The sequence below is a fragment of the Nesoenas mayeri genome (genome assembly GCF_963082525.1).
Source record: "Nesoenas mayeri genome assembly, chromosome: 17".
NCBI classification, from domain to species: Eukaryota; Metazoa; Chordata; class Aves; order Columbiformes; family Columbidae; genus Nesoenas; species Nesoenas mayeri.
Genome location: NC_137565.1, coordinates 5,405,553 through 5,429,640, shown reverse-complemented (window position 1 = coordinate 5,429,640; position 24,088 = coordinate 5,405,553). Strand labels below are relative to the sequence as shown.

At 46.6% G+C, this 24,088-nt stretch overlaps 2 protein-coding genes across 5 annotated transcripts; one reads left to right on the top strand and one right to left on the bottom strand.

The window, feature by feature from the left end:
* Window positions 1-3: 3 nt before the first annotated feature.
* On the top strand, window positions 4-16,268 carry SART3 (spliceosome associated factor 3, U4/U6 recycling protein). Of its 3 annotated transcripts, none has more exons than XM_080355175.1 (20): window positions 4-444; window positions 1,278-1,404; window positions 2,411-2,515; window positions 2,840-3,024; window positions 4,025-4,130; window positions 4,838-4,962; window positions 5,423-5,578; window positions 6,122-6,260; window positions 6,575-6,682; window positions 7,081-7,158; window positions 7,363-7,421; window positions 7,620-7,729; window positions 8,005-8,117; window positions 8,532-8,608; window positions 8,990-9,155; window positions 9,788-10,236; window positions 10,921-11,073; window positions 11,964-12,151; window positions 12,779-12,955; window positions 16,100-16,268. In XM_080355175.1, the coding sequence occupies exons 1-20, from the start codon at window positions 127-129 to the stop codon at window positions 16,149-16,151; spliced, it is 2,991 nt and encodes a 996-aa protein (XP_080211301.1). In that variant the 5' UTR covers window positions 4-126; the 3' UTR covers window positions 16,152-16,268. The 3 variants fall into 3 exon arrangements, with proteins under 3 accessions (XP_080211301.1, XP_080211300.1, XP_080211302.1); XM_080355174.1 differs by having other exon boundaries at window positions 16,097-16,268; XM_080355176.1 differs by lacking the exon at window positions 16,100-16,268 and having other exon boundaries at window positions 12,779-14,181.
* Window positions 16,165-19,233, bottom strand: FICD (FIC domain protein adenylyltransferase; the record flags this gene model as incomplete). 2 transcript variants are annotated; one of them, XM_080355177.1, is made up of 3 exons in its annotated part: window positions 19,195-19,233; window positions 18,322-18,663; window positions 16,165-17,240 (listed from the first exon to the last, which is right to left on the bottom strand). In XM_080355177.1, exons 2-3 carry the CDS (start codon window positions 18,611-18,613, stop codon window positions 16,165-16,167), a joined length of 1,368 nt encoding a protein of 455 aa, XP_080211303.1. In that variant the 5' UTR covers window positions 18,614-18,663; window positions 19,195-19,233. The 2 variants fall into 2 exon arrangements, with proteins under 2 accessions (XP_080211303.1, XP_080211304.1); XM_080355178.1 differs by lacking the exon at window positions 19,195-19,233 and adding an exon at window positions 19,050-19,110.
* Window positions 19,234-24,088: the final 4,855 nt, after the last annotated feature.

The following is a 24,088-nucleotide window of genomic DNA, read 5'->3' as shown; positions in this document are numbered from 1 at the left end:
CTCCTCAGAGGCCCCTGACAGGCCCGCCCCGAGGTGCCCGCGGTGCCGCCGGTGTCTCAGCTGAGAAGACAAGAGGTCTGACACCCGCGGCGCCCACCGCAGGGCGACCCTGGTGCGCGGCCGATCATGGGGTGGTACGGGAGGCGGCTCACCCCTCGCCTCGCAGCGCTCGTCCGGCAGCAGTGCGCGGCGGCGGGCCAGGCACCGCGGTGGCAGCCCCGGCAGGCGGCGGAGCGCGGCTGGCTGCGGAGGGAGCTGCATAAGATGGCGGCGACGGGAGCCGAGGCGGCTGCGGTGGCGGCGGAGGAGGAGAAGCGGCTGCCGGAGGACGACGACCCCGAGTCAGGGGGCGACTCAGAGGATGAGGGCGACTCGGACTCGTCTGGCGACGGCGAAGATGAGGAGAAGGAGAACGAGGCCGAGATCCAGCGGCTGGAGGAGCAGGTGGGGCCCGGCTGCGCCGGCGCCGCCGTGGGGAGGGGGCGGTGGGGCAGCGCCCCGGGCCCGGCCCCTGGCCGGGGGAAGCGGGGCTGGAGACCGGGCCCTGGGTTGGTGGCCTTCCCGCCCCGCTAGGAGAGCCGGAGCGGGACCGGGAGCGGCCTCGGGGCTGTGGGGACCGTTCATTGTGGAGAACCGCAGCCTCTCCCTGGGAAACCTGGAGCTGAGGCGAGTCCCGCCCCGCGCGGGGTCTTTAATTTTGTGACCGCGGCGGTAACGGCAAAAAAATCCATGGCTGCTCCTGTAGTTTGGTGCTGGGAACTGTCAAGACGTGAATGTTTGGAGTTTGAAGTGAAAAGCAGGAGTTTTGGGGTTTTTTTGAGGAGAAAATTGGAGAGGACAGCCCCGGGGGATAGTTTGTACTCATCACAAAAAACTTTGCTCGTTGTCTAGGGCTTTTTATTGCCTTTAAAGAAACTAAACCACATCTGGCTCTGTGCTTCATTCTGCACTTCTGGGTCTGTTCTGCTGCTGCCATAATCCCAGTGCTGAGCTGTGACCTTTAGAGCTGTAGGCTGAGTTCTAAGCTTAACTATAAAGCTCTGTTGAACTTGGAAGTGTTTTTTTTTTTAATAAATACCTACTTGTGATCTGCAAGTATCTTGCAAATAATAGTGAAGTTTGGTGCAGTTCAGTGCAGGCAGGTGGGTATTGTCTTGGCAATGAGAACAGATGAAATTTGTATCCCCAAAAGACAATGTAGCATTGTGTTCTGCTAAATGTTTTCTGATTTTTTCATGTTTGTCACTCAATAGTGCTTTTATTTTTTTTTTTTTAAGCTTTCCATCAATGCTTTTGACTATAACTGTCACTTGGATCTGATAAAGCTGCTGCGCCAGGAGGGAGAGCTGGTGAAGCTCCGCCGAGCTCGGCAGAAGATGAGTGAGCTCTTCCCGCTCACCGAAGGTACCGAGCACCCTCTGCTCGTGTCGCAGCTGCTGCCGCGCGAGCATCACCCGTGTAAAATACCCTTGTTTCGGTAGTGAGATATTGTCTTTGTGCCAGTTCAGAGGAACCTAAAAGAACAGATTTAGGACTTTTTAAGCTCTGGATGCTGCTGGTGTTTGTGGCCTGTGCTGAGCTTGGCCTTTGGCAGGCACAATGAGCTTCTTGCAGGAATTTGAATTCTTGCTGCTGTACTGTCCTGATGTGGGGGAGTGTTTGTGTGCACCCAGCTTCTCCCATCTCTGATCTGTCTGTCTGTCAGCTGAGCAGTTGCAGCCAGGATGCCACTTGCTGCAGCCCAGGGCCAGGCACATATTTGCTTGTGCTGCTGTTGTTGTAGGGCTGGGACCACCCAGCTGTGGGGTGGCAATACAGAAACAGCTCTGGTTGCTTTTTAAGTGTGACCCTGAGCCCAGATAAACTCCCACCAAAAGTTAAATTTTGCAGGCAAGCAGTAAAAAAAATACTGTGTTGGTGGGAGCTGCAGGTAGCTCTTGAACTGGGGGCTTCTTTTTTATTCCTAACACAGAGATGATGTAAATATTGCAGGGGCTGCTCTGCCGGTGTGCGTTTAGCTTTGACAAGGGCAGGTTTCCTTCTGTGCGTGTGGAAACTTGAAGCCCCTGAAGCCATCTAGTGTTTCTTGTAAAAGTGTGAGGAAAGGTGCACCTCTGGGTGCTCTTTGGTTGCTGGTAAACACTGATCCTCTGCACACAGAACTGATAAATTGCTGCTTGCAACTTCTACTCTCTTTAAGTAGAAGTGCCCTTCTGTACTAATTTGAAAAGGTCTCTACCAAACTTTAGTTATAAATTAATTGTGAGTAGTTGTGGAGGCTAAAATGACTCTCTTCTCCCCCTCCCATATTTAATTCTGTTACTAAAAACTCTGATAAAAAAAGTCAGCAAGTGGATTTAACTTATTCTTTCTAAACATTGATGATGTATTCTAAATTTTGTCCTTTCAGAAATTTGGCTGGACTGGTTGAAGGATGAGATAAAAATGGCTTCTGAGAGCTCTGAGCGAGAGAAAGTTTATGAGCTGTTTGAAAGAGCTGTGAAAGACTACATCTGTAAGTTGTTAATATATGCTGTAAAATTTACTGTGTTGGCTTCAAATTATGGCTTTCTCTTTCTAGGAAAGTTTCTTTTTCTATTATAATGTAAAAATTGGATGAGAGATATTGGTGTGAAGTGATCCTCAGGTTTTCTGGATCATTGGAGTTAAAGGCCATTCAAATGACTTCTTTCAGAAGAAAAACCGTAGCTGCTGGTGCTGAACCAGAAGCATAAGATAACATATTTTAACTTTTCTTTACTACATTGGGTGGTAAAGTTGCCTTTTTAAATTTTTTGGGGGAATATTAGGTCATCTGTATTTCATTAACTTTGTTTAGGTCCTGAAATTTGGTTGGAATATGCCCAATACTCAATTGGTGGCATTGGTCAGGAAGGAGGGATTGAGAAAGTTCGCTCCATATTTGAGAGAGCACTAACCGCGGTTGGGCTGCACGTGACGAAAGGAGCAGCTTTGTGGGAAGCGTACCGGGAGTTTGAGAACGCCATCCTGGAAACGACACAGGTAGGGCCGGACTCTGGGCTCTTGTGATAAAAAGGAGTTGTGCTGCCCCCGCATCATCTCCTGAGAAAAGTGTCTGTAGTGTCACACAGTTGTGCTTTCAGCTGTAGAAACCGACCATTTGGTCGGGGTAAGATGTTCTGTGCGTTTAGTTGATATAGTAATGGATTTGTGTTTAAATAAAAGACTTGTATCCAGAAGCGGTTTCCCTCTGCTTCTTTAGCTTGACCTGACAAGAGCAGCTTTAACCTGAGTAGCTTCATTATGAAACAATGTTCATGCCAGCAAATATTTTTGCACATAGTCGATCATGTTTATATTTCTAGAGAGTTTTCTACTTCAGCTTTTAACTCATCCATTATTTCACCTTTTTTTTTTGACTTTGGATGATGGTATATTATCCCTGGAACATACTGTTTGACATCTGCAAAAGATACCGTTACAAGATAGCCAGAATGTGATTATTTCTGTATTTTTGTCACTTACTACATAAGAGGTGGAAGTTAAAAGGTGTCTCTGCCCATGGTGGGGGGTGGTACTAGATGATCTTTAAACATCCCCTTCAAACCAAACAGTTCTATAAAATGCCTTACCAAAGGAGTAAAGGGTGAACACCCTTTAATTCACAAACAGAAGCAAAGCTGGAAGTTTAAAATCACCTGTGCACACACCAGGATTTATTGAAAAACTATTTGGCAGTGCACTGGGTTTGTGAAATGGTACAATCGCATGCGGCTTACTTTGTTTCCAGGTTGTTTCTGTGTGTGTGTCAGCTTTCAGTGAGGAATGCCTTTCACATTGATCCAGCTTCCTAGTCGAGCGATTCCTGTGTTTCAGCTTTCAGGGCAGCGCCCTGAAAAGCGAGTTGGCCATGTCTGTCCTTCAGGAAGCACGTAGTCCTTTGGGACCCAGACCCCAACCCAGAAACAACATCCCATCCTGTTCATCAGCTCAGGCTCGAGGGTCTTATATGTCACTTATATGTCAATCCTTTTGCTTGCAGCCAGCTCCTGGCAGCGTTCCATCGCCCGAGCAGCAGCAGGTGCTCTGCAGCCAGCTCGAGAGGATCCACACGCTGTTCCGGCGCCAGCTGGGGATCCCGCTCTTAGGTAGGTGCATGGCCAAGCTGTGTTCCGGCCATCCAGGCGTCACTTGTGATTATTCTTTTGGTAGAGCAGCACAAACTGCAGCTGTGGTATTCATGAATTCTTTATCGATGACATTCTCCTGTCTTTAGGACCTCTTGAATGATGCACAGATCTCTTTTGTTCAGAATTGTTCTTACTCATTGAAACTGGGTTTATCTGTTTCTTCAGTACATAATTTGGGGCTATTTAAGGTACAAGTGATGAGCACAGACCATGGCCATTGGGAACTGTGATGGTCACTACATGAGAGCCTTGCTTGGTGGGGAATTGTACACTCTGGCAGCTGGATAGTTAGAATTCTGCCTGGTTCCCTTCATTCTTTAAACACCTTGAGTCCCTTTTCTTGTGACTTTGCTTATAGGAGAAAGTTAAGAACAGGTTTTTGACATTTTATTTGCATATTGAAAGAATTTGGGTTGGTCTCTTTCTTTAAAGCCTCAGGAAAATCTTTGGTTTTCTAAATCAAAATCAGTAGCTTTAATATAACATCCTGACTTTGTGTTGTAGTGCACTGGGTAAGATGAAGTACCTGAACCCTGTAAGCCTGCAGTAGTGTGATGGTTAAGATACAAAAGCGTAAACAGAAATGTCTTAGAAACAAATCTAGGTTGAATACTGATTATTTGGTCCAATGAGTTATTGATGGGGTTTTGTTTCTCTTTTAATAGATATGGAGGCTTCGTATGCTGAGTATGAGGAGTGGTCAGAAGATCCAATACCAGAAACAACAATAAAGAATTACAAAAAAGCTCTACAGCAGTTGGAGAAGTGTAAACCGTATGAAGAAGCACTGGTAATGCTGTTACTTATACTTTGCTTTTAAACTGAGAGTTAATTGCTTTGGGGTGATTTTATTTTTTCCTCAAGTGTAATTATTTTGCTGTTTTCAGAGATAAAGCAGCTGTAGGTGACTCAGCTGTGAGCATGTGAGACCAGAAGCCTCACAACTGGGTGTACTGGAAACTGTTGAATGTATTGACTGTGTCAGGCCACCCTAAGGTGCACGTATGTGCTCTCGCTGTTCCTTCAAGCATTGATGAGCGTGCTGGGCTAAGAGGAATAAAAAATTGGGATCTGAATGGCTTCAGAACCATGGTGGTTGTCGGAGATATGTGGAAATAAAAAGCTATTGATACTTCAAGGCCAAGCTCTTGTGTGGAATTTTGCATGAGACCTACTCTGAGTAACAGCTGAACTGTTTGGATCAGGCTTTGTTCAGAAGATTTTGATTTTTTTGTATCTCTGTTTTATAGCTGGGTGCTGAAACACCAAAGCTGGCAGAATATCAAGCTTACATTGATTTTGAGATGAAAGCAGGTGATCCCGCTCGCATTCAGTTGATCTACGAGAGGGCTTTGGCTGAGAACTGCCTCGTGCCAGATCTTTGGGCACGTTACAATCAGTATTTGGTAAGGAAAAAACACAGATTCTTGCAGTTTTATTTTCCTTTTTTTTTTTTAAATCTTAGTGGCTGATAAATGTATAACCAGTAAATTCTACCTCAGTCCTGTCCCTTAGTATTTAAATCCTTCAGAAACTGATTTTCATCTCACCTTTGGTTTCTTCCTGTTTTCAGTGTTGAGTTTATTGATCAAATGAGCATTTGGTCGCTTTTTCCTCCAGTTGTGTGTTTTCTCTGCAGAATTAAACAGAGTGTGGGCATCAAGCTTTGCTCTGCCTGGCAGAGCTGACTGGGTGTAACCAGCTGTGCTGGCAGCCCTGCCTTTGGTAACCGACATTGCTTCTGAGGTTGTCCCGTGTTGCTCCTTCCTGTTTTGAAGGTGTTCATTGTTTTAGGACTACAGAATTTAAAATACCCATCTTTTCATAACTTTGCAAATGTAAAATGGAAGTGCTGTTTTAAGATGTTGGTTCTTTAAAAACTGGTGTGTCTTAGATGGGCTCTCTGGCTCATAAGAACTAAAAAGTTTCTTGTGGTGGTATTATTTTAGGACCGGCAGCTGAAAGTGAAAGAATTGGTCTTATCTGCTCATGACCGCGCTGTTAGGAACTGTCCCTGGACGGTCGGGCTGTGGATTCGATACCTTTTGGCGATGGAGAGGCACAGAGTGGACCACGGCGTTATTTCTGGTAAAGAAAGAACATCTCAGCAAAATTTCTTCATGCTACAGAGCTGCGCTCTGCACTATGAATCATGTCTGATAAACCGTGACCTGTAGGACACTGTAGGATTTGTTTTCACCCTGCTGCAACAGTCTTAAAGCTAAGGAAATGTCCAGTTATATTTGTTTCCTACAGTATAGTACATGTAGGGTTGCTTGTATTTTCATGTCTTCCTGTAAACGTAAGGTCTATAAACTTTGTGCTCTACACTGTAGCTTCGCTGATTTTGTCAATGTCTGGAAAGTAAATACGTTTGGGTGCGTTTTCTTTGTTTCTTTCAGAAATGTTTGAGAAAGCTCTGAATGCAGGTTTTATTCAGGCAACGGACTATGTAGAAATCTGGCAGGCATATCTGGATTACCTGAGGAGACGGGTGGATTTCACACAAGGTGCGTATGATATATGTGTGAATAAACATTTAGACTGTTTTCCATGTACCTCTCTGAAACATCAGTATTACTTTTAAAAAAAATTAACAGTAGCTTCATCTCTTTCACAAAAATTACTTTCTGGCCATTAAGTGTCTATAAAATATTTTCACTTAATTGGTTTAAAGCAGCTCCTTGCTGACAGAATAGATTGTGCTGTGGCAAAAATGCCCGGCCTTATGTTTTGGCTACTTAGTGGGTTTTTTATTATGCACGTAGTGAGTTTTACTGAATTAATAAACTTTATCTCCCTCTGCCTTCCCCCTTAAAATCATTGTGGGTGTCAGGAAAGAGATTTGAGTGGATGTGATATGAAAATAAAATTAATATTTTAAGGCAATTATTCTTTTTTTCTGAAGACTCGAGTAAAGAACTAGAAGAGCTGCGGTCTGCGTTCGCACGTGCTGTGGAGTATTTGAAACAAGAAGTAGAAGAGCGTAAGTTAATCATCCAACATATTGTTTTCTCTTGCTCAAAATAATTATGAGCCTGGTTCTCAACACAGTATTTAACTTATCTTGAAGTGTCTTGAACACTTTAGAAATGCTACAGATAAACATTTCTTCTGCAATGTAGAACTTGTTTAATAAACACTTTATTTCCAAGAGCCCTTCACAAACAGCGTTTCTTTTTATTCGCAGGATTCAGTGAAAGCGGAGATCCATCCTGCACCATCATGCAGAACTGGGCGAGAGTTGAGGTGATTTTTCTATCTGCTGTATTTAATTTGCCAGACGATAAGAAATATAATTATTTTAATGTTCCAGCCACAGAATGGAGTCCTCCCGTACTTTGGCGTTTTGTCTAGATAACTTCAATGATCAGATCTTTTTTGGGGGTAATGGTGTTGAACAAATAGTCTTAGATTATACTGAGTACTTTTTGGATGCTGTTTCAGGCTCGCTTGTGCAACAACATGCAGAAAGCCAGAGAACTCTGGGACAACATTATGACAAAAGGAAATGCCAAATATGCTAATATGTGGCTGGAGTATTATAACCTAGAAAGGTAAGAGCTTAGCTGGTTGGAAGAGTTAATTAGCTCTCGTTTCCTCATCTGTGTGAGACAAGATGTAGACGCTTAGCGTGGCTCTACTTCATCTGGGTTTATAATATGCTTTGAGGTTCTCAGAGCAGCTCTGCAGTACATCTTGGAGATGTTACAGCAACGCGTAGTGTGGGTTTGTGGGGAAGGAGGGAAAACGTTTGTGGAGAATGCAGTTAACTGTCCTGTGACGTTGATGCGGAGCGCGGGCTCCTCATGCCGTGGTTTCCCTGCCGCAGAGCGCACGGGGACACGCAGCACTGCAGGAAGGCCTTGCATCGCGCCGTGCAGTGCACCAGCGACTACCCGGAGCACGTCTGCGAGGTGCTGCTCACGCTGGAGAGAATCGAAGGTAACTGACTGCGCAGCGTCTCATTTTACCCGCTCCAGTTAGTGCACAATGGTGCGGAGGGAATTTTGATCTAGTGTTTTGTGTTCTGGTGAAGGCTTATTTTCTTTTGACTATTGTAGAATACACAAGCAGCTCTTTATTTTTTTTCTTATTTTCTGGCCACACTTGGAGCCTGCTGAAGTTACTGGGATTTTCCATGCCTTTTTGGGGTGTTGTGTTATAAATGAGAGGTTTCTGCTTTGCTTGGCTTTTGTTTTCTTTTTCTTTGAAGACTACTCATTATATTTAGAATTTTCATGTACAGTGGTTAATATCAAGAGCAAGTTCCGTGAACTCACTGACTATTATTTTTCAAGTATTTTCAAGTTATGGGAAAACCAAATACAAGGTGTTGTCTTTCTTTCTATCCTTTAGGAACACTGGAGGACTGGGATGCAGCAGTTCAAAAAACAGAAAACAGATTAGCTCGAGTTAATGAACAAAGAGCAAAGGTCAGAACTTTCTGTGACCCACCTAAGTGGTTTATAAGAAATACCTGTTTTAATATCATGCTTGTCTGAATGTCAGATTTCCAGTGTTGGTGCCTGTAGATAAGCTTGTATTGTCTTAAAGCCTCAGAGCTATTGATCTTAGTTTAAAACTACGGTTAATCTCTTTTGATGCTTTTTATCTTTCACCTTATGACTTTTGGATGGATATAAAAGTAATGTGTACTCCAGGAAAGCTATAAGAGCAAACGATGTGCTTTAAATGCTGATCCCGTGGGTGCTGTGTTTAATGTAGCTCAGGAGAAAACCCTCCAGGTTCAGTACTCGAGAAAATGCTCTGCTGTCTGCAGTCACTAGAAAAGAAAACCTCTTGCATATTTGTAGGCTGCTGAGAAAGAAGCTGCTCTGGCAAAGCAGGAGGAGGAGAAAGCTGAACAACGAAAACAGGCTCGGGCAGAAAAGAAAGCTTCCAAAAAGGCTAAAAAAAGGATTGGAGACAAGCGCAAAGCAGATGATGATGATGAGGGTGAATGGGGACAAGATGAAGAAGGTAAAACAAACAAATTAAAACTTCAGACCTTTGGCAACAGAGTTATCGGTTGCCTCCCTTCAGTTAGAGGCAGACTGAATGGTTCTTGATTAACAGAAGTATATTAGAACTTCTATAGGGCTTTTTTCCTAGTTTTTCTTATTTCAGAGAAGTAGCAATTTTTTTTTTTAAAAAAAAAGTCATTTTCCTGACTCATCAAACGACGCTGAGGCATGTGGCTAAATTGGGTTATTCAGTATTGTAGCGGTCTCCTGGAAGGTGGTAACAGAAGATTTGAATAGATTGCTGCCCCTGGGGATTTAGGGAGATTTTACATTTTTGTATTTCTTCCTTTAAAAAAAAAAATCCCATTAAACAAAGAGAACATGAATCAGTAGTTGTAACTGTCAGAAAAAGGGTAAAAATAGCCCTGTTGCTTTCATCTACATTTGTGCTGTCTTGGTCAAATAATCTGTTACTCATGATTAAAAACCTGAGGGCGGTTTTTATTTTATGGTCTTCAAGACCTGTCACTGTGGTTCCACATGCCATTTCCAAACTCCATGGGGATAGTGGCAAACACCTTAATTTCATCAGTGGATGAAATGGTGTAATTTTTTTCTAGTAAGGCTTTTCATTTCATTAATGAGCAGAGCAGCCCAGCAAGAGACACAAGGGTGATGGTGATGGGGAACTTCCTGAAGAAGACATGGAGGTGGAAACCGGGTTGTTTGGCAGAAGTGGATCTGAAAAGCCAGATCACTCAGCAAACCTGAAGGAAAAGGCATCTACCAGTCGAAAAGACACCCCCAAAGTTTTCCATGACAGCAGTAAAGACAGTGTCACCGTCTTTGTCAGCAACCTTTCCTACACCATGGCAGATCCCGAAGCGAAGCTGAAAGAGCTCTTTGAGAGCTGTGGGGAGGTGGCACAAATCCGGCCGGTCTTCAGCAACAAAGGGACTTTCCGGGGCTACTGCTACATAGAATTCAAGGAAGAAAAATCTGCTCTCCAAGCTCTTGGTTTGGACCGTAGAGTTGTGGAGGGAAGACCGATGTTTGTTTCTCCCTGTGTTGACAAGAACAAGAATCCAGACTTTAAGGTAAAGTTTTATTCTTTCAAGTAATAGGTTGAACAGTTGGACTGTGTAGGAAAACCAGCAGAATACATTGCTTCCAGAGGGTGTGAGTCTAACAAATTCCTGTTGTGCTACTTTGTAATGGCAATGTGATGTCTTAGCAGAAAAACTGTTTTCTGAGAGTTCTTGCATTTGATGTTACTTTGCGGTAAGCCAGGATTGACACTGGCAGCTTTCTGCAAATCTGGAGTGAAGCGAATCTGAGCAGCTTGTTAATGCTCTCAGGTACCCAGATTCCTACTTGAGCATCGCAAGCTGTAAACTACTTTTTTTGGTTGAGTCATACGGCTGTGGGCATGTATTACACAACCCACTGGTTCTTGTTAATGGTGTGTACTTGGTATCAGTTATATAATCAGTGGTATTCTGGATTTATGAGGTTATTGTACATAAAAACTTAATAGTTCATATAGTGAGAACTGAGTAAGACGACATTATCAATGGCCCTTCTCATTGTTTAGAAGCATCTCAGTTCTTGGAATCAGGTGCAGGTTCTTAGTGTGTGTCTGTATGTTTATACGCAAATATCTTTCAAGATACTACTTGTAACTTGGAGGTATTTTTGCTGATAAGCTTTTGGAAGTGTAATAGACTGAAATCCTTGGAGTCTGAGTGGTTTGGTATCTAACAGCCTCTTTGTTTCTTCAGGTGTTCAGGTATAGCACTACACTGGAGAAACATAAACTGTTTATTTCGGGTTTGCCATTTTCATGCACTAAGGAAGAGCTGGAAGAAGTGTGTAAAGCACATGGGAATGTGAAAGACATTCGGCTGGTCACCAACCGAGCTGGAAAACCCAAGGTACAGACGCTTAACGCACTCTTAATTTTAAGAAATCCTTAAAAAAAGAAGCACTTCATGAGGTCTGGATACAAAAATTAAGCTTTGAATTTTAAAAGTTGCCAGCCTGGCTTTGTGTTAAAACTTGTACAAATACTTGGATTTATACAGCCCAGTGTGCTTTGTGCCAACAAATAAGTAGTAGGAGGGGAAGAGGATTTTTCTTTTTTCCAAAACAAATTAAACAAGAATGTGTGATATAAATGGGATGGAGGGGAAGATGTTTACAGCACTGTCAGTACAGTAAAAATAGGCATTGGTAAGTCTGCAAAGAGTAGGTTTTTTTGAGGTACCTGACTAGAATACAGTTCACCTGGTATAACTGATTCCCCTCCTCCCTTTCTTTAGTTTCCTGAGGCTATTGTTGCGAACACCTGCTGCACTAACAGATTTGCCAGTGAGAAATGAGCCACCTCTCTCTGTCAGGGTTCATTATTTCCATCTGGGAATAAATGACTCCTTGTTAAAGAAGAGATTCTAAACTAGCAGCTGCTCTGCCAGAATTCTACCTGACACCTCAGCTGTGTCTGTGTGTTGGGCACTTATGACCGATGCCATCCTGGGGATGTTTGTGTGTTTTTTAAAATGCATTTTCTAGCTCTGGGCAATATCTTGATGACAGTTCCTGTTGTGTGTGCGCTTTCATATGTACCCCAGGCCTTCCAATCCACATGAAATGCAGGTTGTAGATTTGCGTAGCTTTTTTTAGCTAAAGAATACTGGGACTCTTAGCCATATTTAGTCTGCTTTCTGTATGGTTTTCGTACAACTTGGCCCAATTATTAGCAAAAGCTATCATGCAGATAAAGAAACACTAAAACTAATGTAGGTTACCTCTTTTGCTTACTTAGGGCCTGGCCTACGTGGAGTTTGAAAACGAAGCTCAGGCCTCGCAGGCTGTGCTGAAAATGGATGGTCTGACAGTCAAGGAACACGTCATCAAGGTGGCGATCAGTAACCCTCCTCTCCGAAAGCTGCCGGACAAGCCCGAGGCTGGCAGGGCCCCGCAGTTCGCGGTGCCGCGACAGGTGTACGGACCGTAAGTGGTGGTGAGGGAGACTGCTTGGCCATGCTTAGAAAGAGAACACAGGGCTTCGTTATGTGCTACAATGCAGGAATCTTGTCTAGAATGTGAATCTTTAAAAGGTGCTGAACCAAAAAAGTTTGGGTTGCTGGATTGATGAGGAAAAGCAGTTGTTTGGTTTTTTTTCTTTACATTACAAATAGCAACAGGTCTGTAGTGACCGAGAGGATCAGGTGTTTGATGTCCCGTTGGGGCTGATGTGAGCACCTAAACACTCATAACTTCCATGTCCTCTCGTCCTGGAGAACCAGCCATTGCTGCCAGTGATTGTTAATGTCACTGTCATCTTTTGGAGTGCTCCTGCTGCTTGGCGTCGCATTGGCACTGTATTGTGTGTGCCCTGTAGATAAACACGGAGCTTTGGCTTCTGGGCACTGTTGGGCAGTTGTTTTCTGCCAGCACTCGGGTGTCCTGTTTCAAAGGGTAATGCTTTGCACTACTTATTACTGAAACAAACGATAGGAATAATATTTAAAGGAGCATTCCTCATAGTGAACAAAATCCCTTTTGTTTCCCCAATCTAAAACCGTACATTCAAAGAGCACTGTTATATTTTTTTTCATGTCACTTTTTGTTCTCCAGGCGAGGGAAGGGAAGGACGCAGCTTTCCATGATGCCTCGTGCATTACAGCGGCAGAGCAATCCCGTGCCCAAGGCTGAGAACGGGATGGTCCAGAACTCACCAGCAACTTCATCCCAACCCCCCGAGGAGCCGAAGAAGATGTCCAATGCTGATTTTGCCAAGATGCTACTGAAAAAGTGAGCAAAAGGTCTTGCAATCAGCGGGTCTGGTAAAATGTGAAATGCCTTTCTGGAAGCCATGTTGTGTCCTTACGCTAGCGAGGAGAGAACGCCAGTCACAATCAGGTGTAAATACTGTTCTGGACCGCTGCATTCATCAAGATCAGTGTAGGATGGTACAAATCCAGCTTTTTTTCCTCTGTTTCTAAGAGCATAGAGTTACACTGTGTTCTGGTAAAACGGCGTTATATGATTCCTCACATTGAGGGTAACGAGGGGGGAACTATTTCCTGTACAGGTTGGATACCACATCGAGTTTGATGAATAATTTCTGAATATTTCTCTTTCATTAACGAATGAGATGCAATGGGAAATCCTAGGGATACCCTTGCTGAGCTCCGCTGGTCAGGTGGGATTGTGATTGCAGTCATTCTCTCTGACAACAAACCCGTTTTCCACCCAAACCCACCCACACAGGGACATTCATCTCCTTCCATCAAGAGTTAAACGGCAGACAGTAGTAACTTCACCACAATGGCCTATTTTAGTATTGGGAGAGTTTCTATACATATGTGTGTATATGTATATACACAAATATACATATATATGTATTCAGTTAATGTTCTGTTCAAGTTGACCTGTTTTTTTTTATATTGTGTATTTGTAAAAGACACTCAGATTATTATTTTTAAGTGTCATGAGATAGTACTTAGACTTGGTAGATCTTTGTTTCCCATGAAAGCTGTACATGCTGTTGCTGAGGACCATTTTTTGGTTGTTTTTGCTAGCTAGCTCATACGTCTTTTGCAGGTGGTTTCTGTATGGTTTTGTACAAATGTGAAGTGCGAGCTGACTTTTTGTTTTGGTTTATTAAACTCAAGTTCTCAAAGGTTTTCTATAAATACTGTTGCTTTTGTTTAACTGTGGGTATTGGAATTGCACTTATCCTATGGCAGCTGGGTAAAACTGATGTACCTCGCCTCTTGGGTGTGCCGAGATACTCGGTGTCACTGATGTTCCTTTAATGGCTCATTCCATCTAGTATGAATATCCCAAAACCACCTCAGACTTCAAATTAATCTGGTACATGATCTTGCCTAGAAATATTACTGCTTGTCAACTAAAACTGCTGCTTGCTCTGGGAGTTGACACATGCAGGGGTTGAATGTGAGGTGGGACCCCAGGACCAAGTTCACTTGTACCACACAAGCACTGCTGCAAATAAACACTATTTTCAGTGCTTATGTTCTGTGCTGGGTTGACTTGACTTTACTTTGAAACGATGAGTTGGATTCAGAGCTTTGAACCATGTCACGTTGGCACTTGTGGTGATAACAGCAAGGGACTGAGTTCTGTTGGTGCTTGTTCACAGCCTCTTTGGTGCCACCCAGCGCTGTATGCATGGGATGGGGAGATTTTCTCTCCAAGTCAGCTTAGAAACATTCTAATAACACTTTAACATGAAGCTTTAGCTTGTGGGTTGGGACCACCAAGGCTGGCTTTGCCCTGATGGGCACGTGCACAACCCTAGTGATGAATTAAGTGTCCTGTGGTGGCTTTGGCGCAGCAGGACAGTTGTACGCAGCAGCAGAGGGAGCCAGGACCTGCACCCTGGAATGTGCTGCTCATGAGCTGAGCTGTGACCGCTTCTTAGTTCACTGCAGCATGAAAGTGCTTTGAGAACAGCCTTTTCCAAACAAAGACTTTAATATTAAAATAGTTTATTAATCTCTTACTAAAATAACTTTTTCCCCTCCTGAGCTCTAAAGTGCAGACTTCATTTATACTCACCTTGCACTACAAAAATAAGCTCTGTAAGGCCAGAACAACATTCCTCATTTAGCGTTTGTACATAAGCATGGAGTGGTGCTGCAGTAAATGTGTAACTCCCAGTCCTGTCCTATTGTTTTCCTGTGTAAAACATGTCCTAATTACCTTGCAGGTGAGAGTTAGAAGGGAAGAAACTTAACACTGGTCTGGGACAGTCTGAACCCTTTTTGCAAAGGGTTTAAGCTTAACAGCAGTAAACTGGATCGAATTGAAGTTTTCTGAGCTCAGGTGGTGGGATCAGCGATGCACAGCTGGCAGGCAGGGGTGCAGGGAGCTGCTGTGTCTTCAGCTGCACCTGTTTTTACCTTAAACCCTGCATTTTTGAATTGCACATTAGCTCCCAGGTGGGACACTAACTGCCACTGCAGCACAAAGAGGCCTCGTGTGATTCTTGACACATTTATCCCAGTAATAATGTGACCTAGTAATTAATTATGAAAAGTTCTCTCGTATAGACTGAAGAAACTTACTTTTTTTTTTTTTGGCAAACTTGCTGTATACATTCTTCCCAAATTGACACAACCTGTAACAGTTGTCTCACAATTAAGTATAACAACCTTTTCTGCCCAGCTTTGCAGAAATAAGCTCTTTTCAAAGCCTGAACTGACATGTTGAAGGGCAGTTGCAGTTTTCCCAGGGATCCTGCTCAGCAGAGTGGGGTCTGAGGCAAAATCCTTCTTGCTGAAGTACAAAAGCACCTCACAGGTCAGTGGAATAAGCCAGGGAGCATTTCTGCTCTTGTTCCCCTCACAGAATCTGTAATCTTAAACCAAATACTTCCCACTCATTGCACAAAACCCACCTGAGGAAAGGCAACTGAAAGTAAATGTGCAAAGTGCTACTGAACTGCGCTGGGAGGGGAGAGACGACTTTGAACTGGAGCTCAGCTCTGTCCTGCCCTGTGCTGCCAAACTGGTGTGACTGGCAGGAAAGAGTCTGATTAACACAGCTGGGAGTGCTGGTACTGCCGGCGCTGTGTTTTGGGTGGTTTTTGTTTGTTTGAACAAGAGGGAACACAAAAGCAACAACTCTGAAGACTCTGTCACTGAGCAGCTCCTTGAGGTAAGACAACACAGTTGCCTGCCTAGGTAAAGGGTTGTGATTGAAGCGGCTTCCTAAAGCTTAATTTTAAAGGGAAATTAAATTCTACTTCACCTCACCCCACCTCCTTCCAGTAGCACAAGCAAGTTATAGTGCACACTCAACATGAACAGTTCACATTTGAGCTTGGCATAATGTATATAAATAAATTAAATTAATCAAATGTAAGACACTTTTTAAATAAATGAAATACTGAAGAGTGACACTTCCTGTTGAGTTATTTCCCAGCAGAAACACTGAGTGGCTTGGCCTTCTGTTCTCCCACGCGTTCCTTGGCTTCTGAATGTCCACAACTCTCAAGTCTTGACGGGGATGGTTTGTTTGCATCCGGCGGTGCCGCCATCTGCTTCAGGTAAGCCCACGGAGTATTCTGTAGTGGCGATGAGCAGCATGTCCAGAGTTGTCTCGGTACACTTGGCAATGAAGCGTATGAAAGGTCTCACATCCCCCTCGTTGGCGACGTCCAAGACGTGATAATACTCGGCCCGCTGCTCCTTGCGGATGGTGATGGGCGGGTAACCCGCCTGCATCAGGATGAGGTTCATGAAGAGGCGCGAGGTCCTGCCGTTGCCATCTACAAAGGGATGGATGTAAACCAGCTTGTAGTGGGCTAACGCTGCAAACTCCACCGGGTGCAAGCTCATGGCGTCTTCCGAGTTAATCCACTGCACAAACTCCTGCATCTGTTTCTCAACGTCCTGGGGATGTGGCGGTATGTGGTGTCCTACAAACACCTGAGTAGTCCGGAACCGTCCCGCCTCCACCGGGTCGGCGTAGCCCAGCACCCTGCGGTGTATCTCCAGGATGTCACCGATGGTGATGGAGCCGATCCGCGACACCAGCGTGGTGTTGATGTATTTCAAAGCCGCGTGCATGCCGATCACCTCGTTCTGCTCCACTAAGCTTTTTCCAGGAACGGCGTATCTGGTCTCAATGATGTGTCGTATTTCCGACAGCGTCAGGGTGTTCCCTTCAATAGCGACCGTGTGGTAGATGTGGTGATAGTAGGACTCCTCCATCACGCGGCGCAGGGCGGAGTTGCCTTTGGGGATCGCCATCACTTTTTTCACCTTGCTGTCGATAATGCTGAAATACCTCTGATCTATCTCTTCGACTAAAGGTAGCGTCCGGTCCCGATTGATCAAAGCCTTCTCGTTGCAGGGAGAAATGGTTAGTGCTTTGGAGTACAAGTAGTCCGCTTGAATAATGTCTCTTTCCTCTTCGGAAAAAATACCAAATTCATTCAGGGCATCCACGTAATCGGGGTCCATTTTGAGGGCGTACACAAAGAGTTTGTGGGCTTTCTCCCGCTTCCCTTGGCGCTTCATTTCGAGAGCTCGATTCAGAGCTGCTTTGGCTTCTAACTTCACTTCTAAAATGCAACAATAATAGATAACGGGCCTGAGTTTTACTGAGAATCTCTGGAAACTGTCACTGTTCGCCTCTATGAAAATTAACTGATGCCAGTCTGTGAGAACTATAACAGAACTTTATTCCAGCTTTTGCCAGGCCTGTACCATGTTCACAGGCAGAGGACGTGGCAGCAGAGCCATTCTGGCAGGAGGTGCGGGGAGGCAGGATCTGCGCGCAGCACAGCTCAGGCTGGCCATGAGCCTGTAGCCATCGTGACAAAACTGGCTTTGGCCACCAGGCTGCTCTGGGACAACATAGAGAAACAAGGTTTCTTGGCAGCAATGCCCATTCTCCTGCTGGAAGCACAGCCCACAGCTGCTACCAGCACTGCTACCTGTTTTTTCACTGAATTATCAAACATCTTCCCAGCAATAATGACTTTAATGCAAACAAAGATACAGTGCTGGAACTGTAAGGATTCCTTTGAATGTTTTCCAAATTAATGTCCTGGCCAATAAAGCCAATGAGGGCAGCCCATCATTGCCAGAAAGGCTGTTCTATGACAGCCAGGATGTTGGGATTAATGCCGTTTATTCCAGGTTACTGTGTATTAAAATACCATTTGGTATTCCAGTTACCTGAACAGAACTTACTAGTATTGAAAGCATAAAGAAAAACGTCTGAGAGGACACAGGGTGATGGAATGCAGCTGGGCTGGTGCTGCCATGTCTGGGTCATTTACAACTGATGTTAATTGGCAGCTGGGCAGTGAGAGTTCGTTACCATGATGGGGCACAGAAAATCATCAGGTGGTGGGGTGGATTATTGTTATTATGTTTCCACTTAAATTTGAGGAAAAACTTCTTCTCAGTAAGGGTGACAGACACTGGAACAGGCTGCCCAGGGAGGTTGTGGAGTCTCCTTCTCTGGAGACATTCAAAACCCACCTGGACATGTTCCTGTGCAACCTCACCCAGGCGTTCCTGCTCCAGCAGGGGGATTGAACTAGATGATCTTTTGAGGTCCCTTCCAATCCCAAACATACTGTGATTATACAGGAACTCTGCTGTTCCCCTGCGCCCGCCCGGGGACGCTCTTACCTGGGGAGGCTTTGCCTTTGAGCACCAGCAGCTCCAGCCCATTGGAGGTGACGCTCAGGCCAGTGCTTTGTCCCGTGTATCTGGTGACGCCTGAGGAGCCCGTGCCCAGTTTACTCTTCAGGAAGGAGAGTCCTCGGAGCGCTGCGTGGCACTGGTCGTCCACGGCAGCCTGCGGGAGCAGCAGCATCAGCAGCGAGCCCAGCAGGAGCGTGAGCACGGCCGCCCACCTGGCGCGGACCCACAGCATTATCCATTTCAGCTCGGGATCTGTCGCCATAGACGCGAGGGTCATCCCGCTTCCAGCGCGGTGACGAGGAACATCTCCTTCCCCTCTGCCCCAACCTGGAAGAGAAGCGGCTTTAGCCAGAGCTCCACTGGAGACGCGGCACCTGAGCAGACCCGGGGTTTCTGTCACAGCTGTTGGGGGTCACTGCAAGCACCCCCCTTTCCCTGCTGTCACGGAACACAAATCCCTATGGGGTCTGTTAAACGCTAACGTGACACCTGCAGCATGAGGAGCCGCTGATGCCCCCAGGAGCCCCGGGCTCTGCAGGGACAGAGCCCCGTCCTGCACAGCTATGGCTCAGCTCCCTCCCCACCTTCCCGCTGTGGAAATCACTTCCCAGAGCCCGGTTCCCTCCCCGGGTCTCCTTCCCAGCCCTGCTCCCCATCACCCTCAGCTCCCCCCGGCCCTTCCTCAGCCTCCCGTCAGGCCGCCATCCCCTCACCAGCGGCCCCGACACAGCCCGGGCCCCCGCAGCTCCCAGCCTCCCATCAGGCCGCCATCTCCTCACCAGCGGCCCCGCCACAGCCCGGGCCCTCGCAGCCCCCAGCCTCCCTGACCCCACCAGCACCGCAGGGTCCCCCCATCACCTTTGCCGCCTCCCGGAGCCGCCGGCTGCCGGCTACAGTAGCCCCGCCCACTGAGGCCCCGCCCTCCGCGCCCTGCCATTGGCTGAACCGCCCCTCTTCTCCCTTCCCATTGGCGCTCACAGCGGATCCTTCTGTCTTGTGTCCCGCCCTCCTTCTTACCCTCGATTTCCTGTGGCGTCTTCCGTGTAGAGCCACACCCCCGCGCGGAAGAGGCGCGTGGAGGGTGAGAATAGGCGAGCGCTCACGCCAATCAGGGGCGGAGCAGCCAATGAGAAGGGAAGCTGGAGGAGGGGGCGGTCCCATTTGCCATTTAAAGGCGCAAACCTTGTTTATTTACAGGGTAAACCAACTTTTCTGTCTGTAGGGGCGTTCTTGTCACTTACCCCTGGCCTTTCGGAAAATACTCTTTTTGTGCCTTAAAACAGCAGGGTGTGCCGGTCAGCAACATGCCTCGGTGCTCCCCAGCAGGGCTGTGCTCTCCCTGCTGGAGACCTGGAATGGGGAGAGATTTGCCAAAAGCTGAAGAAAAAGCGACTGTTCTAGGGAACTGCGTGTAGCTCCTCAGATTTCAGTATCTAGCAAGATGATGGACATTTTTTTTATCAGTTCCTTCACAGCAAATCGTCGCTGTCAGGGAAAAATAACCTGGTTTATTAGATATAAATCCTGACAATTTGAAATATTTGTCTTTTTTGTGGCAGACAACAGCAAAAACGCAGGCAGGGGAAATGCAGCTCTTGCTCTGGGAGGGTTTGGAGCCCGTTCCTTGGAGCTTTCCAGGGACAGATCTTCCTTTTCTTGCCCGTTCTGGGTGGAAAGGCGGTAACCGCTCTCCTGGCGCTGGGGCTCTGCCAGATGTTCATTGATTTTACTGGGATTGACAAAAGCAGCTTGATGAACTCGGTTCAAGCGGCATCTGTAAAAAGAGCCTGACAGCGCGCGGGTGCTGAGACCCTCGGCAGCAAATGGAGCCCAAGGCGATTCCTGCAGCACCGAATTACCGCGTCCTCAGCCGTTCGGAGCCCATTAATGAGTCCAGGGGATAATTAGCATGTGAAGGATGAGCAAACCTATCTGCTCTTCCAGAGGAAGCTTCTGCTGAAACGTGTATTTTCCTCAGTTCCGGCGATACGGCACCTAAGCCTAATTATGGAATAATTATAGAGCGATGATGTATTTTCCTTTTAAAAATGGTGGGAAGCACATTTAGAGTCTGTTCACTGATTAAATCTGATCCAACAGAGGGGAACAATGCGAATAGCCAAGAATGTCTGGCATCTCCCCCCGGTCTTTTCCAACCAAAACGATTCTATGACATCCCAGTGTAGATGGTAGGAAAGAGCACGGGTGTAAAACACTGGGGCCATAGCCATGGGTTGTCCCCCTGGGTCCCCGGCAGCTCCTGGTGAGGTTGGACATGGACGTGTCTGGAGCTGTGGTTGTGCCAAGGGCTCCGGTCCAGATCCTGAACCTCCAGAGGGAATTTGTGTTTGAAATGGTGCCATTGGCAGAGAGATGCTGAAAGCCTTATGGTTGTATCGTGGGAGAAGACATTGAAGAAGCTGGTTCTTATAAGTTAGTATTTGCTGCGGTGCAGGTGGGAGCGGACGGTCCCTGTGCCTGCAGATGGCACTGAGTCCTCTCTCTGCTCTGCAGGAACAGTGACTCCTGGACCTTTACACCTTCTGCCTTTAGAGGCAGCGATCGCGAAAAACATATTTTAAAGCTGAGTAACGCTCTGGCTTCCTTTTGGAACTCTGTGTGCTGGGATAAAAATTGCCTTTCTGAGCACTGAGGAGGTTTTGGGGATCTGTTGCTGAGGCATCATAGAATCACAGAATGGTTTGGGTTGAAGGGACCTTCAAAGCTCCCCCCGTGCCACCCCTGCCATGAGCACAGACATCTGCACCAGCTCAGGTTGCTCAGAGCCCCGTCCAGCCTGGCCTGGGATGTCTCCAGGGATGGTTCATCCACCACCTCTCTGGCCAACCTGGGCCAGGCTCTCACCACCCTCAGGGCAACAATTTCTTCCTCATGCCCAGCCTGAATCTCCCTCCTTTAGTTTAAAACCATCACCCCTTGTCCTATCACAACAGCGCCTGCTAAACAGCCTGTCCCCATGAGCCATGTCGTGCTGGGGGTGCTGCTGGTCACTTTTTGTCCCCTTTCAGCCTGGGTTTCATCTCTTTTATTTCCTGCACTCTTGAGCACTGTTGCTGGGGCTTTATCGCAACTCTTGGCCCTTGCGGTTTTGGGTTAAGCCGAGGCAATGAGGAGACACGATCTACGTGAGGAGCATCGCTTGGGAAAGGCCTCTTGTCTGTCCCAGGGTCTGGTTGTCAGGAGAAGCTGCGGGCTGCAGAGACAGAACTGCATATTGAAGTGTGGGAGTTTAATCAATGAACAGATGGGCAAGTAAGAGATCAAATGCCTGGTGGTAAAGCTGTCACCCAGGTCAAAGCAAGGTTGTCATGAAAAACGGTTTTGACATTCTCTGCTGCGCTGTTTGCAAAGCAAATGGAAGCCAGGTCCCAGATCCAAGCGGAAGACCAAAGGGATTTTTAATTAAAGAGAAAATAGAAGGGTAAGCAAAAAGCAAGATCTAGATTGTACTGTGGTGATTACTTCTAGCTGCAAATCCAAGACACTGCGCGAGGGGGTTCAAGGCTAAGTGAGCGATTTAAGGGTCTTAGTGCCAAGAAGCACAAACAGAAGACTGAATAGATTGCTGAAAACAAAGCCCTGAGAGAGTGTGTGAACAGAGGGCTTTGTTGGCTCTCTTAACGAATAATGAGGAATGAGCTTCTCAGACAGATTGGTTTGTGACGCTGGGAATAAATGGACAAAAGGAGAACTTTCAAAGCAATGCTGCAGCTGAGCACGACGTTATCCCAGCTAAGCTGGGACAGAGCTGTTCTAACATCAGACCAGTAAAGCTTCTTTCAACCAGCAGGTCCCAAGCAAAGCCACTCTGTAATGTCTGGACATAATGAGGAATGCAATTCAGAGTGAAGAAGGGAATAAGGAGTCCCAACCGTGTGGAGGAAAATCTCTTTAATTATTGCACTGCTGGTCAGCACCGTTTTCCAGTCACTGGCACGTTGCTGCTGGTTTGAGGGTCTGGAAGTCTGTGGGGCACAGAAATATACCCGTCAAAAAGAGGTGGCGATGTCCCCAGGCACGGACAGGGGTGGGCACAGCAGCGCTGGGAACACCTCCCTGTTCTTGTAGTGCTTGTGAAGGGGTTTCAATCACAGTGCGGGGAGAAAACTGAAAAATCTTGGGAAAATCCCAGCATATTCTGTGGGAGAGAACATGGTTTCTGGTGGCAGTTCCTGTTCTTGGCGCTGTCCTGCCTCAGAGTAAGAAACATCATCTTTACAGAAGTTGACAAAGCCACAATCATACATGATCCCAAGGGTGGAGAGGATGTTTCTCGAGAACCTCAGGCTGTTTCTACCCCCAAACCTCACTAGAGACTTCTTGGCCATTTACTCGGCGTCCCCAAATCCGTGGGAGTCCTGTCTGGGAGGACTTGGCAGAGGGGTCAGGCTGGTGGCTGCACGCTCATCTCCAGCCTGTCCTTGACGCGGAGGTGGAACTGCTGACTCGATAAGAATCGTTTTGGACTTGCTGCCACATAGACTTGACTGATGTGACTCCACACCAGGCAAGCTGGAAATATATTAAACCCATGAGCTGCTGCAGCGATGATTTGCATGTCAATAAGAAGGGAAAGTGCTGCCCACAGTCTCCTCTCTGGGTTTTGATCCAGTTAAGTGCTGGGTATCCCCAGCTCCAGCCTGTTTAATTATTGCAGAAGGCAGCAGGGACCTCCTGGGACCCTGAGGGGTTCTGGGGGAAGATGCTCAGTTCACCTCTTACTTTCACCCCCCTGCTCCTCTAGCTGAGTAAAGGGGAGGTTCAGCTAAAAATGCATCAAAAGTGAAGCTTGTTAAGAAGGATTTAGCACCAAAGTCTATGTCAGTGCATGTTCCTGCTGTCCATCCTCCTGGCACGCTGCACAGAGCTTGACCGAATATTGGGGAGCATGGAAACCTGCTTGGGACATGGTGCCGCAGGAGCAGCTGGATTGTGACAGCGGTCCCAGTGCAGCCTGGCAGAGAGGATGGGGAGCTGTCTGTGCCACAGCCGAGACCTCCCCCCCAGCCAAGACACTTTCTGGGGACGCCTTTGCAAGTTGTGTCATTCAATAGTTAAAATCCTGCAGACGTGCTGTTTCCAGGGCTTGTAATCTAGGCCAAGGAGGGCTAAAACAGGCAGAATGGTAGGTGTTTCGTAGGAGAGGATTACAAAAGGAGCTGTTTTACCTTGCAGGATTCTCAGCTCGCCCCCTGTGACGGTGCTGACAGCTGTCAGAGCACAGCGGGCATCCCTGCAGAGGTTCAGATTGGATCTTGGGAGCAATTTCTTCCCAGAAGGGGCTGTCGGGCATTGGAACAGGCTGCCCAGGGCAGTGGTGGAGCCACCATCCCTGGAGGGGTTGGACAGATGCGAGATGAGGTTCTCAGGGATGTGGGTTAGTGCCAAAGGTGGGATAACAGTTGGACTCGATGATCTTGAGGGTCTCTTCCAACCAAAATGATTTATTATTCTATATACACAGGGCTACCATGGAAGGGAAAAGCCTGAGGATGGTGGTGGTGCTTTGCTGTCCCCTTGAGCCGTGGTTTGGCAAGACGCTGGTGATTAACTGGGGTCCAGCCACCAAATTAGTGATGGTCAGATCGTGAAGAAAACAGCCGCTCACCTGGGAACCTTTGAATGTCAGGAGGAAGCAGGAGCCTCATCTTTTATAGTTATTTTATTTGCATATGTTTAATTGAGGCTCCTGTGCCTGGGCAGGATCCCTGACTTAACTTGAACCTACTCA